Here is a 17009-nt window from a genome sequence, read left to right on the forward strand (position 1 = left end):
CATACAAGAGACAGAGCCAGCAGCTCGCTTCCTCCCAGACAGTCACATCAACGTGCAGATCACCAATGCTTTAACCCCCTACCGCAGCTTCCTGCTTTCCACACGTCTATTTGTGAGCCACCACTGTGGAACACCCGGGTCCGCTGCACTGTATCCAACGCCGCCACACCACACCACGCCACCCCTCCCCACTCCACCCCCAAGCAGACGAGTTTTGAGGCTTGTTCTTTCTGAAATTCAGTTCGCTGCCCGTTAATGTAAAAGATTGCTTCTATGTTCTTTGCTCCATGACAATATACTGTGGTCTGAATTTGAGGGCAAGGTTCAAAGAGAGAGACACGACTAATTCCAACATGTGAAAATGAACCGCTGGGCAAGAGCTTTGAACTATAGGTGGCTGGCTGTCTTTTGGCTTTGTGTGACAATTTGAAATACCAGAAGGGCAGCCATCTTATTTTTTCAAATATATGTCTCCTATTATTGTACTGTATTGTGAGGGCCTGTCTGTTCCCCACAAAATTCGGAACTTGAAAATTTGGCCTAACGTGGACATGTAACCTTTTAATGGCATACCAATGTGCTTGTTAATAAGCCCCCAGAAGGACCATCAATCAGACTCTCTCTGGAAACGACTTAACTAACAATTTAAGAAATCAGAGGTTAACATGGAGAAAAATGACAAGGTGTGGGATCTGTTTGTTGTTTTTCTTCCTTTTCTGGTAGAGAAGATAACATTCTGATTGTCCTCAAAGACGTTAACCAGTTTTTAATCAAAGTCGGCAATCTTATTTGACCATTCCTTTTCCCACGGACTCCCCCCCCCCCCTTTTTTCATATCCTCATTGAATCAGTTGTCATCCTGTTCTCTCGCTGAGATAGATCAAACTCTGGCACATGTTCACTTATTCACTTGGGGTTTTTGTTGTTGTTGTTCTTGTTTTTAACTATTTGAGAATTATTAGCCTTTGATTGTTCCCAGGTCTAACAATCAAATCTGCCCTTGGGCGAAGGAGGCCTGGACTTTTAAGGCTTCTTACCTGTCATGCTCATAAGGCAACTACTCAAAGACAACGAGATGTGGGCTGACGGACTTGGACGGCTAAACCAAAACCAAACCTACAGTAGCCACCAAGCCCATTCGGAATCATAATGGCTCTTAAAGGGTTGTCGAGACTGTCTTTACCAATGCACACAGCCTCCTTGTTCTCCTGCCAGTCAGCTGGCGGGTTTGAATTTCTGATCTTGTGGTTAGCAGCCCAACGCCTTAACCCACACCTATCAGGGTCCTGAGACTCAGGTGGCTAGTGGAACACAAATGAAGCTTGAGACACAGGTATGGTCTCCCGCCCCCATCCCATTAGAGGCCACAGCTTTGCACACAGAAAAACGCACACATGCCAAAGTGAAGTGGGGCAGCAATTCCACTCATATGAATACAAGAGAGCTTCAAAACATTGGTGGAAAAATTCCATGATCTTTCCACCATTTTCCACAACTACAGCATCCTACCGAGAGTTTGCTTCACCTTTCTGCATTCTCGGCCTTTGGCTCTGTGCATCTGAAGCAGCCTCCCACTAGTATCAGACCCATGGACTTGAGAGGGACTGGACTGGGCTGGGCTGGGAGGCTGGCTTGATATTAAGTTACTTTATGACATAAAATACCTTCTTATTACGTGTCACTGGTTTTGTTTCTCTAGTCAACCCAGCCTAACACAGGGGCATGTTCTATGTAAAACAAAAATCATCAAGCCGTACAGTTATACATTTTGCTCTATGTAAATTAAGCCTTTCAAATGAATTACTAAAAAAAGAAGAAAAAGTGAGGAGGGGGGACTCCAAAAGAAGGTGGGGACGGGGATAAAGATCAGGCCAGGAGAATTTTTAAAGACTCTTCCTTCATACTTACAGTAAATAAATAAGAACTAACCAAATCAAAGAGGAAAAGGGACAAACCCAAACAGCCATGGAGCCCAGGTGGGCACCTTTGTGGGCATCGATCAGCCTCAGCAGAGAGAGCTGGGGAGCCCTGGGGCAGTCCAGTTAAGCAGGGGAATACAGGGGAATGACTGGTTGCTTTCTCTTGAGAAACCGAGGCAATATAGGGGATTTTGAAAAGTGCATGGAAAAAGTGGGCTTAAAAGATAATGGAATTTTCCCACAAACTTCTTGAAGTCCCTCTCATACAGAGTTTAAAGATGGATACTGAGCCCCAGCTTTTTGGCAGAGTACATTCAGAGGGGACACTGATTAAGGCTCTGGTAAACGGATCAAGATTATATTTAAGGTCAACTCCCTGGCAGTGGTATCATCAGCAAAAACCCAGCATCACTGCCTCAAATCAATTCTGGTGCATAGAATCCCTACAAAGACACACAAATAATCAAGGGGATGCCACAAGCTTACTCGAGCCAATGTGGGACAAATTACTCTGGGGCTAAAAAGGACATATGTAAAACCACTTTCAAAACTGCCACCCGATGCCAACAGGGCTATTATTACTTAAAGAAGTACTTGCTGCTTTTAGCATGCACTACGGGAGTTGTCATTATTGGCAAACTCCACTGCACCCACCTACTGAATTTTCAATAATAGGCCTAAAACATTCCCAGTGGGTTAAGACTTGAAAATAGACTCTGCCATATGAAAGAAGAAAAATTTCTTTTTCTGCCAAATGGGACTGCCACACGGAACACTGTCCCAGTGTGCTGCCACACCCTTTCTCTGTTCTGAGTGGGACGGGCACCTGCCAGGAGTGGCTGCCCCCACTGGAAGTGCTCATGCGGTGGGCATAGGTGACACCTAAAGAGGCCAGAGCAAGGGAATCAGTCCCAGGGGAGAGGCCTCATTCCTTTGTCTGACAAAAATGGTGGAAGGTGGGCTTCATAGGTGCAGTGACCAGCACAAGGCAACCCACAGGCAGGCAGCCAGAGAGGCAATCCCCTGACGTCACTGTCCTTCCTCCCTCCCTTCGGCCGTGTACAGCCAGGGCGCTCCTTGAGCCAAAGTCCCGGAGAAGGCAGAGAAGGTGGGAAAGGGGTAAGAGGATACCCGTGGGGCAACAGGACCATATTATTCCCATTTTACAGGTGAGGAGGTCTGTCTCCTGGCACTTAGTGAGCAAGGAAGACAGTTGTGGCCCCAGAGCCTATGTGAGCCTTCCTGCACTGCAGACACACACACACACACTCCCCTCCACAGGCCTGGAATGCTCCAGTCACTACATCTGTCTGGCAGCCGTAAAGGGCTGGGTAGATTTGTTTTGTAATATAAACAGCACCTCCAAACCCAGAAGTGTTCTCTGTATTTGTGGTTTGGGACAAGGGGGGCACAAAGCCAGGCAGGCTGGCAGGCACTGTCATCAAGTCAATTCCAACTGACGGGGACCCCCACAGGGCAGAATAGAACTGATCTATGGGTTTCTGAGGCCATAAATCTTCACAGGAACAAAAAGCCTCATTATTTTCCTATCAAGCAGCTGATGGGTTTGAACCACTGACCTTGTGGTTATCAGCCCAATGAATAACCCATTACAACACCAGCTGGGCTCCTTACAAAGCCAGAAGGAGTGCTAACAGCTTTCCAAGCAGGGCCTTACTCACCTCAAAGCTGGAGCAGATGCTGTAGTCCCTTCTCTTTCCCAGAGCTCCCCTCCCTTTTTCCCACAGTCTTCCTTTCTCAACCCTTCTTCCTTGGTGTCCACTCTGAGCTTTTCCTCTTTCATCTCAAAAACCCTCCTTCTACACCCTACTTTGGCTCAACTTCACAGATGATCTTTTCACAAAACAGGGTTTTTGTTTGGAAAGAGACATTACTGCCTGTGTACATATCAATAGCCGTCCATGAAATGCTCTCCTACTCTTCAAACAGGAGTGCGCTGCTGGGATCCAGGGTCATTGGCTGCCCTTGAGGCAATGTTTGACTCACAGTGACCCTATATGAGTTAAGTAAAACTGCTCTGTAAAGTTTTCTAGGCTGTAATCTCCACAGGTCTTTCTCCGTACAGCTACTTGGTAGATTCAAACTGCCAACCTTGAAGATAGCAGCTGAAGGTTTAACGATTGTGCCGCCAAGGCTCCTGGTTCAATGTTGCCCAAGAAAAGAAGAGTTTATACTCCTATAACTAGTTAGAGAAATCAATGTGTAGTAAAAGCTTGGTACCAACAAAGTTCTCCCCAGCTATAGGCAAGAAAGACAGAGGAGGAACGAGGGAGGGACAGAGTGAAGGAGAGGAGAAATAAAAAGGGAACAGGAGAGGGAAAGAAAGATTATTAAGAGGGTGGAGCTGAGGCAAAAGCCTGAAGAAAGACTCTAGTCTAGGAGCTAAATCTAGAATAGTTCCTAAGGGGCTACAAGTCTACAGGGCACTGCTTTTCTTCAATAACCCCTCTTCATAAAATCCTCCCATTCAACCCCTTGGGTTCCTTAGGGAGCTGCCTGCCTGCCTCCCTGAGTGGCCAAATGGCAAGGCATCCCTTTACTAACAGAAAGGTTTCCCATTCAAAACCACCCAAAGGTGCATCTAAAGATAGGCCTGGAAATCCACTTCCGTGAAACCCTATGAACCAGTTCTGCCCTACATACATAGGGCTGCCTCCGTTGGACAACACCAGGGCCGCTAGGAGCTCCTGCTTCTTTCTAAGAACGTAGCTCCTAATATGCTGAAGCAGCCACTTTTCCCTAGTGTCGGGTAGGAAGTTCATGGGACAAGGATTGTTTTAGACTGGGTTAGTATTTCCCATGGACCCCAGCCCAGAGCTGACCCCTTCTGACCCAACAGTGCAAATGGTTATTTATAAGCAGAGCAATGTCACATCTTACGGTCACATATTATTAACATGATTTTTCTATCTGTTTATACTTAAAAACCCTAGATAAATTCTGCAAAGGGAAAATTTTTTTAAAACCTTACTTTACAAAAAGAACACACCAGATTCAAGTCAATGTTTCATGACCATAAAGAGGGAAAGGAAATTAACATTATTCCCACCAAATATGAATGCAATAGGAACTCAAATGGTGGAAACATATCATAATTTGAATTCTGTAGTTAGATTACTATTTAAATGGTCAAAGCTGCATCCCATTTCATTGTGCATGGAACAGCAAAGGGCAAAATTCATTTAAATTATAAAGCAAATAAACAAACAAGATAACTTAACCAGTCTTGCCTTTTTCTGGAGTTCTGCCGGTGGAGTGCTTATGGGTTCAGCTGTGAGCCACAAGACGACAGTTCAAAATCACCAGCCACTTCTTGGGAGAAAGATAGGACTTTCTACTCCCATAAAGAGGTATAGTCTTAGAAACTCACAGGGGGGCAGGTCTACCCTGACCTATAGTGTCACTGTAAGTCGGCATAGACTGGATGGCAGTGAATTTGGTTTGGGCATTTTTGCTGGCACTTTTTTGAAGTAATAAAGTCTGGAAAGATATCATTCTGGGCCTTAAAAAGTCAATTTTAAAAATAAGCATGCCCAGATTGCAAGGGCAAAGCTATTTATATACTCTTGTTGATGTCACACAGGTAGTCAAGCTGTCCATGTATCCCCCCCCCCCATGAGAGTCCTCTGAAATCCATCCTCCAGTGACCCATGACCTTTAGACAGCAGATCCCACACAGGACACAGGAAAAGGGTTTCGCTTTGTACTCACTCTTACAAAGTTGTCAGGGAACAAACCTCTCCTGCCATTGATCTGTCCCTCCCACCAGCCTCCATCCTCCTTCCTGATGTTGGTGATGATCTCACCCACGCTGATCGTCAGCTCATCGTCGTGCTGGGCCTGGTAGTCAAACTCCACTATGGCCTCCACTGAAAACAGAAGAGAAAGAGCAACTTACACTTGGGTGATGGAACAGGTTGAAATCCAGCATCTATGAAGGCCAGTGAGGTCATAGTAAGGGGACTTCCCCTCTATGAACACTGAAAATAACAGGGCCACACACAGCAACCCAATTTTGGTTAACCTAGGGCCTGCAGTACAGAAACCACCAAGGACTGTTCGTGGTCAAGCCCAGGAGGGGTAACCTACAGGTCTCAGGGTCAACAGGGGGTTCTCGGAGAGAAAACCACATGACACCAGATAGCTACCAATGTTTGTCTCACCCACAGGGAGCCCAGCATCACCCTTCCAAGTAACAGCCCTGAGTGTGGCTCTTGGGTCCCACTTGTCAATACCAACAAGTATGATGCTAACGTTTCTGGGCTCCGGTTCTGCAGAATGTAGCTAATACCCATTCCCATGTCACAGAGATCATGCTTGTATAGCAATGACAGCAAGTATACAGACAGCTTGTACAGGGGGCTTAGCTGGCTAAACCAATGTCTCAGACCTCCAGAGTCATAATGGCCCTCTAACTAGATAACTTCTTAGGCAGCTATAACATTTCCCCTTGCTTTCCCAATCTGTGCCAATTTGTAACAATTGCTAAGAGGTTCCGCACCATGTGAGGAGGGTAACTTTTCTTGTTTCCAGAATGCCTATGCAAATGAGCTGAGCTAGCCATTGCAGAGACTGGTCAATTTATCCATGGATAGATTACTCAGTTTATCTAGACTTGGCCCTCGCCATTTGCCTGCCTCGATATAAACAAATATCTCCACCTCCCTTTTTATTTGCAGCTATGGAGAAATGAATGAGTTGTGAGAGAATGTATACAAAGGTGGAGAAAATTAGATAAAATCCCATATAGTGAATTATCAACTTAGAAGTTGTGGTACAGAATGGAAGAGGAGCGGAAGCTGTCTGTAAAATAAGGTTTGTGTTGGATTTAAGCAAAACATATTGAAGTAAGTACCATATACTAGGCTGGTTCTATAGGTGCATAACAGAAAGCAACTCAGTCTTCGCACAGGAAGTACCTGTCGTAACCCTCGGAAGACAGGCAGACCGATGCACACCTCTACAAGAGTGAGGCAACATTAGAGGACTTCCCAGAGGTACCTGCCAAGCACTGGGGGGACCGTAGGTGAATGCACAATTAGCAGAAGATCCACCAAAAAAAAGGTACATAAAAATGAACTCAACATGTATCATAGACCTCTATGTAAAGCAGAAAGTGTAAAACCTCTAAGAAAGTGTAGGAGAAAATCCGAGTGACCTGGGCTTTGGCAATGATTTCTTAAACAGAGACAAAACACACTAATCATTTTCTTTTTGAAAATTTTCATAAAACCAAACTCGGAGGAAATTGGGATAGGTTTCCCGGAAAAGACTCCCGGTCAAATGGGCTTTGAGCATCCCATTGTGGATAAATTTCCAGAGGGTTTCCAGTTCAAAAGGCCCCACCTGCCCAGGCAGATGGGCTTCCCCTTCTCTCAGGGTCTCACCCAACCAAGGAGTTTATAAGCAACTCAGAGCAGGATTTCTTTGTCATTCCAAAATTAGCTAGCTGACTCCAGTGTCAAGAAACGATCGGAAAAGAAGTGGCGTTGTGAACATTCTCTTTACCAGCAGAAAGGAGGCAAGCAGGACTTGTTTATACAAGACACACCTGTCAGACTTCTGGTTCCTGACAAGTCTGCTGGGCAGAAACGGTGCCCATGCTGTTACAATACTCTATGTCTCAGCGGTTGAGGTGAGTTATCAGTACAATCAGCTTTCTTCAAATGACCTAGCCATTGATCTACTGAATTACTGTTTTATGAACTGAGGTTACAATGACCCTGGTTCGTGTGTCAGACAGTTTCCCCATTTTCTCTCATTTAATCTTCACAATATCATGAAGCCCATTTTCCCAATTACACAAATGGATGCTCTGCAAAGAAGTGAAATTTTTGTTCTGAGCTGGTACCTCCAAAGTGGTGAGTACTCACTGCGGGGCTCTGTTGAGGTGATGGGGCAGTGGTTCTCAACCTTCCTACTGCTGCAACCTTTCAATACAGTTCCTCATGTGGTGGTGACCTCCCCCAACCATAACATTATTTTCGTTGCTACTTCCTGTCATTTTTCTACTGCTATGCATCCGGCGACCCCTGTGGAAGGGTGGTTCGACATCCTTCCCCCCCCGGGGGGGGCACAACCCACAAGTTGAGAACTGCTGGAATGAAGACTGGGGAGTGGATAATCAGAACATTTTTAATTATTATTTTAAACAGAGAACACTTCAGTGTTCCTATGATTCTAATCATCTCCTATGCATGGGAAAGCTAGACAATGGATAAAGAAGCACGCAGCAGAATGGATGCATTTGATCTCTGGGATATACAGGAAAGCACAGCTGGATCTGGGGCCTGAGCACACGAGCTAGCATCCAGGTCAAAATCACTGAGCCATAGAAGAGTGCGATGCTACCATAAGACCTCCATTCCCAAGTTTCCCTATCTTGGACTTCTGGCACATCTGCCCCCCACCCCCTATTTTTGGTAGCGAGCTAGGACAATATGAATGCTCTCCAAATTATGGGACAAGCCCAGAGAAGATTTAGGCTGCGACTCCTGGAAAAGGTACAGTCAGACCTTGCCAAATCCCCTTTGAATTAGGAAAAATTTCAAACACACACATCAACCACAGAGTCCTATGAAGAATGGATGATAAATGATGGTAGGCAGTCCAGACCTCTAGCAACCCATGATCTATACCAGTCCCTACTGCGATAATATTACAGGTTACAGCATCCTTTCATTTGTCTGTGAATAATTCAAACATATCCCTTGAAGATAATCCTAGCTCTTACCACCCTCAAAAAAACCTTGAGCAATAATTCCTTTAATGACTTGAACTATTTACAGGCTTTTCCATTTTTGTCGGTGGTTTTCTTTTTGTTATTGTTATTTTGTTCTTGCTTTCTGCTGTTGTTATTGTTTCCTTCGTTTTGACTTCCTTTGTTGTTTCATTTGTCATTGCCTGGTTTTTACACTTAGTAATATATCTGCATGTCTCTCTGGATAAGATAGGCGGGATAAATAATTCAGAGATGAAAAGAATGGGACCAATGAGTCGGGGGGGGCGTGTACGGGAGAAGGAGAGGTGAGAGAAAGGAAGGGGAAGCAGACCAACCCAGGGACAAGGGAACAACAAGTGAACTAAAATCAATGAAAGGAAGACAGTAGGATGCCTAGTGGGGTTCAATCAAGGGCAATGTGGCAGCAAGGAATTACTAAACCTGCATGAAGGCCAAACATGATGGTGGGACAAGAGGGAAGTAAAAAGGAAATAGAGGAAAGAACCAGGAGGCAAAGGACATTTATAGAGTTCTGTACATATGTAAATACATATATATATACATATATATATAATGAGAGGGGAATAGAACTATATACTCATATCTGTATGTTAAGAATTAAGGTTGCAGATGGACATTGGGCCTCAACTCGGGTACTCCCTTAACACAAGAACATTTTGTTGTAACAATCCAGCATTCTGTGATGCTTACCTTCCCGATCGCTGAAGACAAAATGGGTGCATAAGCAAATGTGGTGAAAAAGCTGACGGTGCCCCGCTATCAAAAACTATAGCTCCTGGGGTCTTAAAGGCTTGAAGATAAACAAGCAGCTATCTAGATGAGAAGCAACAAAGTCCACATGGAAGAAACACACCAGCCGGTGTGATCATGAGGTGTTGACGGGATCAGATATCAGGCATCAGGAATCTAAGACCCAGAATAAAACCATACCCAAGGTGAATGGGAGGGATGGAGGGGAGACCCAATGCCCATCTGTAGACAATTAGACATCCCATCCCAAAGGGATCACAGGGAAGAGATGAGCCAGTCAAGGTGCACTATAGCACTGATGAAACACACAACTTTCCTCTAGCTTTTTCGTGCTTCCTCCCCCCACACCCCCACCATTATGACCTCAATTCTACCTTACAAGCTGGATAAGACCAGAGCATGTCCACTGCTACAGATAAGAGCCCAAAACACAGAGAATCCAGGATAGATAAAACCCTCAGGACCAACAAGGATAGTAGAGATACCAAGAGGTTAGAGGAGGGTTGGGGAAATAGGGGAAATCGATCACAAGAATCAACCTAGGGGGACAAATAATGGAAAAGTGGGTGAGGGATGACAAAGGACAATGTAAAATATAGAAAAAATAATTTGTAAGTTATCAAGGTTTGTGAGGGAGGATGGGCAAGGGAGGGAGGAGGGGGAAGAAATGGGGAGCTGATTTCAGGGGCTCAATGGGAAGAGAATGCTTTGAAAATGATGATGGCGGCATATGTGCAGATGTACTTGACACACTGCAGGAATGTATGGATTGTGATAAAGAGTTGTAAGAGCCCCCAGTAAAAGTATTTTTAAAAAATAATAATTCCTTCAATATCATTAGTTGTTTGAAAAAGAAGAAGAAGAATTGATGCATTTGAATGGTGCTGGCTAAAAATACTAAAAGTGCCTTGGACTGCCAGAAGAACAAACAACCCTGTCTTGGAAGAGGTACAGCCAGAATGCTTCTTAGAACCAAGAATGGTGAGACTTTCTCTCACGTGCTTTCTATGTATCAGGAGAGACCAGTCATTGAAGAAGGACATCAACATCATGCTTGGTAGAGAGGAAGCAAAAAAGAAGACCTACCTTCAAAGAGATGGATTGACACAGTGGCTGCAGCAACAAGCTCAAATAGTTAGGATTGTGAGGATGGCGCAGAACCTGGCAGCATTTTGTTCTGTGGTACATATGGTTGCTATGAGTTGGAACTGCCACAACTGCCACATCTAACAAGATTCCATTTAGAGACAGGCTGTGGCTGCTTCAGCCAGTCTCTAGGTCAGGCAAGCCACGCCGGCATGGAACACAGCTGAAGTACCTAGGGTAACGCTGCAGTTCTGCATACCCTTGACAGATGAGATGTGTACAAAGAGTACTGACATTGCAGACAAGACTCAATGAGGTCAAATCAACAAAATAGTGGTGCTGACACTTTTGGAATTTCTTTCCATTGGGAAGTGGATACAAGGAAAAGGCAATCCTGTCGCAGAGGGAGAGATGACCAAAAAGCTAGAAATTATCAGGACAATTTATAACATGAGTTTATTTCTACCTTTGATGTAGGTGCAAGTTAATTATAGTATAAAACCATCTGGATTAACAAAATATGCTAAAACTACGAAACTGAAACATGAAGATCAGCATCTTCATTTTCTATCAAGGTCCATATTCATTCAATACCCAATCCGACATTTTCAAAAGTTCACTAAACCTAATGGGAGCTTCTTCTGGATTTTCTCAATCTATTAGTATAGCATTATATATATATATATACTCTATACAAACATACATCTAGTAGGAGGACTCAAATTACTTTTTAATAGCAAGTATTAAGATCCACAATTCACCTGTTGGTTTGTCATACAGTGATGATATGCATGTTTCTGTGATGCTAGAAATGATGACATCAGTATTTCAAATACCAGTAAGGTCATGAATGACAGACAAAACTCGGTGGAGCTTCCTAAGAAAGACTAGAATGAAGATTCTTGTAATCTACTTCTAAAAATCTGACCAGTGAAAACTTAACGAATATAAATGAGACACTGTCCAATAGAGTGCTAGAAGATGAGTCTCTCAGGTTGGAAAGCACTCAAAGCACCACTGGAGAAGAGCTGCCGTCTCAAACTAAAGTCAATCTTAATAGCTAGTAGGGAGTAGAGCTTTGGGGACCTTCACTTGTTGGTACGATAAGAGTCAAAATGAGAAGAAACAGCAGCAAACATCCATCAGAACATGGAATGTATGAAGCATGAATCTAGAAACTTGGAAATGATTAAAAATTAAATGGACTGCACATAGACAGATATCCTGGCCATTGGTGAGCTGAAATAACCTAGAATTAGCCGCTTGGAATCATGTAATCATATGGTTTATTATGTAGGGAATGATAAATTAAAGAGGAACAGTATCCAATTCATTTTTAAAAAATCAGGATCTATCTGGAAGTGCAACATTATCAGTGATAGGAATAGTATCCATATGCCTAGAAGGAAGACCAGGTCTTAGTAATATTACTCAGATTTATGAATCAACTACTAATGGCAAAGGTGAAAAAAACTAAAGATTCTTACCAACTTATGCAATCTGAAACTGATCGAATGTTCAAGATGCATTGATAATTACTGATGATTGGAATGCAGTAGTTGGAAACAAAGAATTGGTAGTTGGAAAATATGGCCTTAGTGACAGAAAGAATGCTAAAGATCCTTGATAGAATTTTGCAAGATTAACAACCCCTTCATTGAAAGTACCTTTTATTAACAGCATAATTGGTGACTACACACATGGACCTCACCAAGTTGTATATGCAGAAATCAAGGAGCTCTGGTGGCATAGTGGTAACACATTGGCAGCTAATCACAAGGTCAGCAGTTTGAAACCACGAGCTTCATGGGAGAAAAACCAGGCTTTCTATTCCCATAAAGAGTTACAGTCTCAGAAACTCACAGGGCCAGATCTACCCTGTCCTATGGGGTTACCATGGGCCAGAATTGACTCGATGTCAGTGAACTTGGGTTTTGGTAAAAAGAGATGGTGACGCTCAATATTATCAGTCAGAACAAGGCCAGGGGATGACTGAGGAACAACTATCAGTTGCTCATGTGCAAATTCAAGTTGAATCTGAAGAAAATTAAATCCACAAGATACAACCTTGAAATACAACCTTGAGAATATCCCACCTGAATTTAGAGACCGTCCCAAGAGTAAGTTTGAAATGTGTTGAATGAACATCAATGCCCAAAGACCAAGTGAATTGTGGGATGACCTCAAGGATAGTGCACACTTGAATAAATCAAAGGTCATTAAAAATATAGAAAAGACCAAAATGGGCAACATAAGATTCTGAAACTTGCTCTTGAGTATAGAGCAGCTAAAGTGACTGGAAGAGATAATGAGCTAAAAGAACTGAACCGAAGATTTCAAAGAGTTACTTGATAAGACAAAATGATTGGAAAACCAAAATGGAAGAACACAGTATTTCTCAAGCTGAAAGTACTACAAACAAAAATCGAGCCTCAAATTGAAATATTGAAGGATTCCATGAAGGAACTTCAAAAAGTTCATGGAAATTTTCTTTTTCAAAATTCCTCTTTCCAAGAACTTTTTGAAGGCCTTCCATATGGGCAATATATTGAAGAGATAGGAGGCATTCTCTGTAGAGAGAATACACAGAATCACTATCCCAAAAACAACTGGTCAATGTTCCTCCATTTTAGGAAGTAACATATGAAATGGTAGTACTGAAGGAAGAAGCCCAAGCTGCACTGACAAGATGGGGAAATAAACAACACTCCAGGACCTGACAGCGTACTAATTGAAATATTTCAACAAATGGATGCAAAGTTGAAAGTGCTCATTCATTTATGCCAAGAAATGTGGAAGACAAGTACCTGGCCAATCAACTGGAAGAGATCCAAATCTGTGCCCATTCCAAGGAGAGGTGAGCCAACAGAACACAAAAAATTATCAAACATTATTACCAATATCACATGCAAGTAAAGTTTTGATGAAGCTAATTCAAAAATGGTTGCAGCAGTACAGGAATAGGGAACTGCCAAAAACCCAAGCAGATTCAGAAGAGGGCTTAGAATGGAGCGATATCCATTGCTGATGCCAAATAGATCTTGGCAGAAAGCTGAAAATAGCAAAAATGTGTTTACTTGTGTTTCAGTGGCTATGCCAAGTTCTTCAAGTGTGCGGATGATAACAAATTATGGATAATATTGGGAAGAACATTTCGTTGTGCTTATGTAGAACCTATACAAAGACTAAGAGGCAGTCATTTGAACAGAACAAGGGGATGCTGTGTGGTTTAAACCAGGAAAGGTATATGTTAGGGCTGTATCATTTCACAACAGCATTCAAGATGTATGCTAAACAAATAATCTGAGAAGTGGGTAGCAGGCCTGCAGGAAGACTCATTAACAACCTGGAATACACAGAAACACTACCTTGCTTGTTGCCAATAAAGAGAACCTGAAGCACTTACAGGATCAGGTGGTGTCCTGTTTTGTTGTGCACAGAGTCACTTTGAGTCAGAACTTGATGTACTTGCAGGACCAGGTGGTATCTTATTCGGTCACTTTGAGTTGAAAGAAACTCAACAGGCACCTACCAAGCCTGTGGTGCTAAATCCCATTTGGAAAGGGGTTTCTTTGGAATGCTAATGAGACTGGGTTAGTGTAGGATGTGTTTTAAATCAATCGTTTTTGAAAGATAAGAGAGATTAAACAAGCAAGGCAAATCAGAGATAGGAAAAGACAGGTGCGACACCACATGAAGGTCGTCCTGGAACAAAAGAGACAAGGGCCTTCACTCCAGCGCTGACAGAGGGAGAAAGCTTTCCCCCAGGGACAGCACCTCGAATTGTGGGTTCTAGTCCCCTAAAGTGTACGAAAGGAGCTCTAATGACACTTGCCTTAGCAGTCCCAACCTGCCAGCCACTCAGAAGAAGGTAAATGAGGCTGTCTGCCCCAGTCAAGATGTATAGTCCCGGTCACCATGAGTTGGAATCAACCCAGCCAGTGAGAAGATTCTTGAGTCACAATCAACTCAATGGCAGTGGGTTTGGTTTTGGGTAAGCTGTGAGAAAATAGATTTCTGTTTGTTAAAGCCACCCACTTGTGGTGGTTCTATTATAGCAGTTCTACATTACTAAGATGTCTGCTATGGGGAAGACTGGAGATGAGTAATTAGGGACTCAGAGATAAAAAGCAAGCTGCTGCTACAGTAGAGTCATCTCTGTCGCATGGCAACCCCACGTAAAACAGAACAAAACGTGGCTTGAGTACATTGTTGAGATCATCCTATGCTTTGAGTATCTTCTAATCTGGGGCTTATTCTTCCAGTACTATATTACACAATATCCTGTTTTGAGAACTACTGGGCTTTCATTGGTTTATTTCAAAAGTAGCTGCCAGGTCTTTCTTCCTAGTCTGCCTCAGTCTAGAAATTCAGGTGAAGCCTGTCCACCATGAGTGACCTTCTGGTATTTAAAATGCTGGTGGCAGAGCTTCCTGAATCACAGCAATATTCAAGTCACCACAGGATAATACCAGACAGGTGGTAGGAAGAAAGCATAGCTGCATAATATTCAAGCCTCCCCACCATCCTAGCTCACTGGTGTTTCTGATGTTTACCCTTTCTTTGAACACCCACCCACTTCAGCAATCATTGTGCTCTCCCTGACTTCTGGTCCCAGTTGGACCAGTCTGCCAGCATACCACTCTCCTACCTCCTCCTGCCTACAGGTCACTCTGCCCCGGCCTAGAGGCAATTCCTCGATGCGGTGGGTGCACGCATGTGAGCTTAAAAGTGCCTTCTGGGGACAGATTACCCTTGGATCTGTGTTGCTCCCTACACGCACCTATGACATGGGCTTAGTGAAGACTTGATAAACTGAATGATCACTTGCATTTGATAAAGGCAAATCAGTCTCTGCCCAAACAAAGGTGCTATGAAAATGTCAAGTGCCAATCACATTTTTGCAAATTGAGTCATATTCTTCAGTGCGCCAAGGAAGCTCGCTATTTAAAAAACCCTGTGGTTAATTCTTTTGTAACATGAATAATCACTTCCTGCTCTACCTTTCCTGTCAAAATGAATTTTTACATATCAGGTTTCTCTAAGGGAAGGAAACATGTTTATGGCTTTTTTTCAGACTCATAAACCACCAAGTTGTGTCTCTCCTGCTCCCTCTAAGGGCCCTCTCCTGGTCCTCTGTAAACCTCGGGGCGCTTTCAGAATGTGCGAGCCCATCTGGCACCACTGGCACATATGGATTGTGAGAACTGGAGATGTGCTTAATGCCCGGAGATGGGCTGTTAAATGTGTGGGTATGCACGCCGTTTATCATACTCAACTGCTTTCTTCCTAGTCTGCCTTAGCCTAGAAACGAAGGTTGGAAGTTCAAGAATAGCCAGAGGCACCTCAGAAGAAAAGCCAAGCAATCTACTTCTCAATGCCATCGAGTCGATTCTGGCTCTTAGCAACCCTAAAGGTCAGAGTTTCTGAAAGTGTACATCTTTACAGGTGTGCACAAGCCCCACCTTTCTCCCAAGCAGTGGCAGATGGGTTTCAACTGCTAACCTTGTACTTAGCAGCCCAATAGTGAGCCCACTGAGCTATTAGGGTTCCTAATTACCTGAGTGATGGGGTTAAACTGAAAAAAAGGTCTGGTGACCTACTGCTGAAACCCAGTCATTGAAAATTCTATGGAGTCCAATTCTACTCTGACATACACAGGGGGAAGCCATGGGGCAATATTGTCTCCACGGCAGCTGATCAAATGCACACCAAGTCTCAAAGACTGATTGGGAGAAAAAAAAAACGGACAACAAAGTCTCCCAATAATGAATTTTTAGAATGACTACATGTTTAAATGATATTTTGTATATGTTAGGTTAAATATATCATTAAACTTAATTTCGCCTGTTTCCTTTGTCCTTTTCAACATGGCTACAGAACCATTTCAAACTACAGATATGGTCTGTATCGTATTTCTCTTGGACAGCGGTGCTTTAGGATAGTAGGCACAAAAAAGATCAAGGTCTCCAGGTTACACAAAGCAAAGCTCAAATATTCAGAGCCCATGAGAAAGTCTGCGGCAAGGACAAAATTCAAACATGAAGGTAAAGAAAATATATCAGAGATATAATTAGGGCAGCAGTAAACAAAATCCCACATTCACAGATACCACAAATTAGAAACCTTTAAGAACGACTGTCCCATCAGAAGAAAGCACCCTCCAGCTGCCTGCTGTGCCAAACGCCAACCTCCTAAGTTTGCTACATCTTCAGGTGCTGCAAAAACCAGAGCTACAGTTAACCCATGGGTAGAAAAAAGAGCAAGAGGAGATAAGAGATCTGCTCTACCTTCAAACTTGCCCCAATGTCCGCTCCCAGCAGAGATGAGGGGGGTGGGAAGGTTGAACTGTCAGTTGGCTCAGGCAGCTGTCATGCAGCTTCTCACGCAGCCTGGCCTGTCCACCAGGCCCTTCCCCACCTCTGCGCACATACTTCCTGTTTGCGTGCTTGCCTCCAGTCACAAGCCAAGCCCAGGGTTTCTCCAGGATC

At 43.5% G+C, this 17009-nt stretch overlaps 1 protein-coding gene across 3 annotated transcripts in view; it reads right to left on the minus strand.

Moving 5' to 3' along the window:
- Positions 1–17009, minus strand: part of SH3KBP1 (SH3 domain containing kinase binding protein 1) — a 424275-nt gene that overhangs the window by 340545 nt on the left and 66721 nt on the right. For 2 of the 3 annotated variants that reach the window (XM_075538782.1, XM_075538784.1), the window contains exon 2: positions 5652–5809. In XM_075538782.1, the coding sequence (XP_075394897.1) occupies positions 5652–5809 (158 nt within the window). Of the gene's footprint in view, positions 1–5651; positions 5811–17009 lie in introns of those variants that run through there. The other variant, XM_075538783.1, reaches the window with a different exon arrangement.

Source organism: Tenrec ecaudatus, chromosome X (assembly GCF_050624435.1).
Source record: "Tenrec ecaudatus isolate mTenEca1 chromosome X, mTenEca1.hap1, whole genome shotgun sequence".
In the NCBI taxonomy this organism is placed as follows: Eukaryota; Metazoa; Chordata; class Mammalia; order Afrosoricida; family Tenrecidae; genus Tenrec; species Tenrec ecaudatus.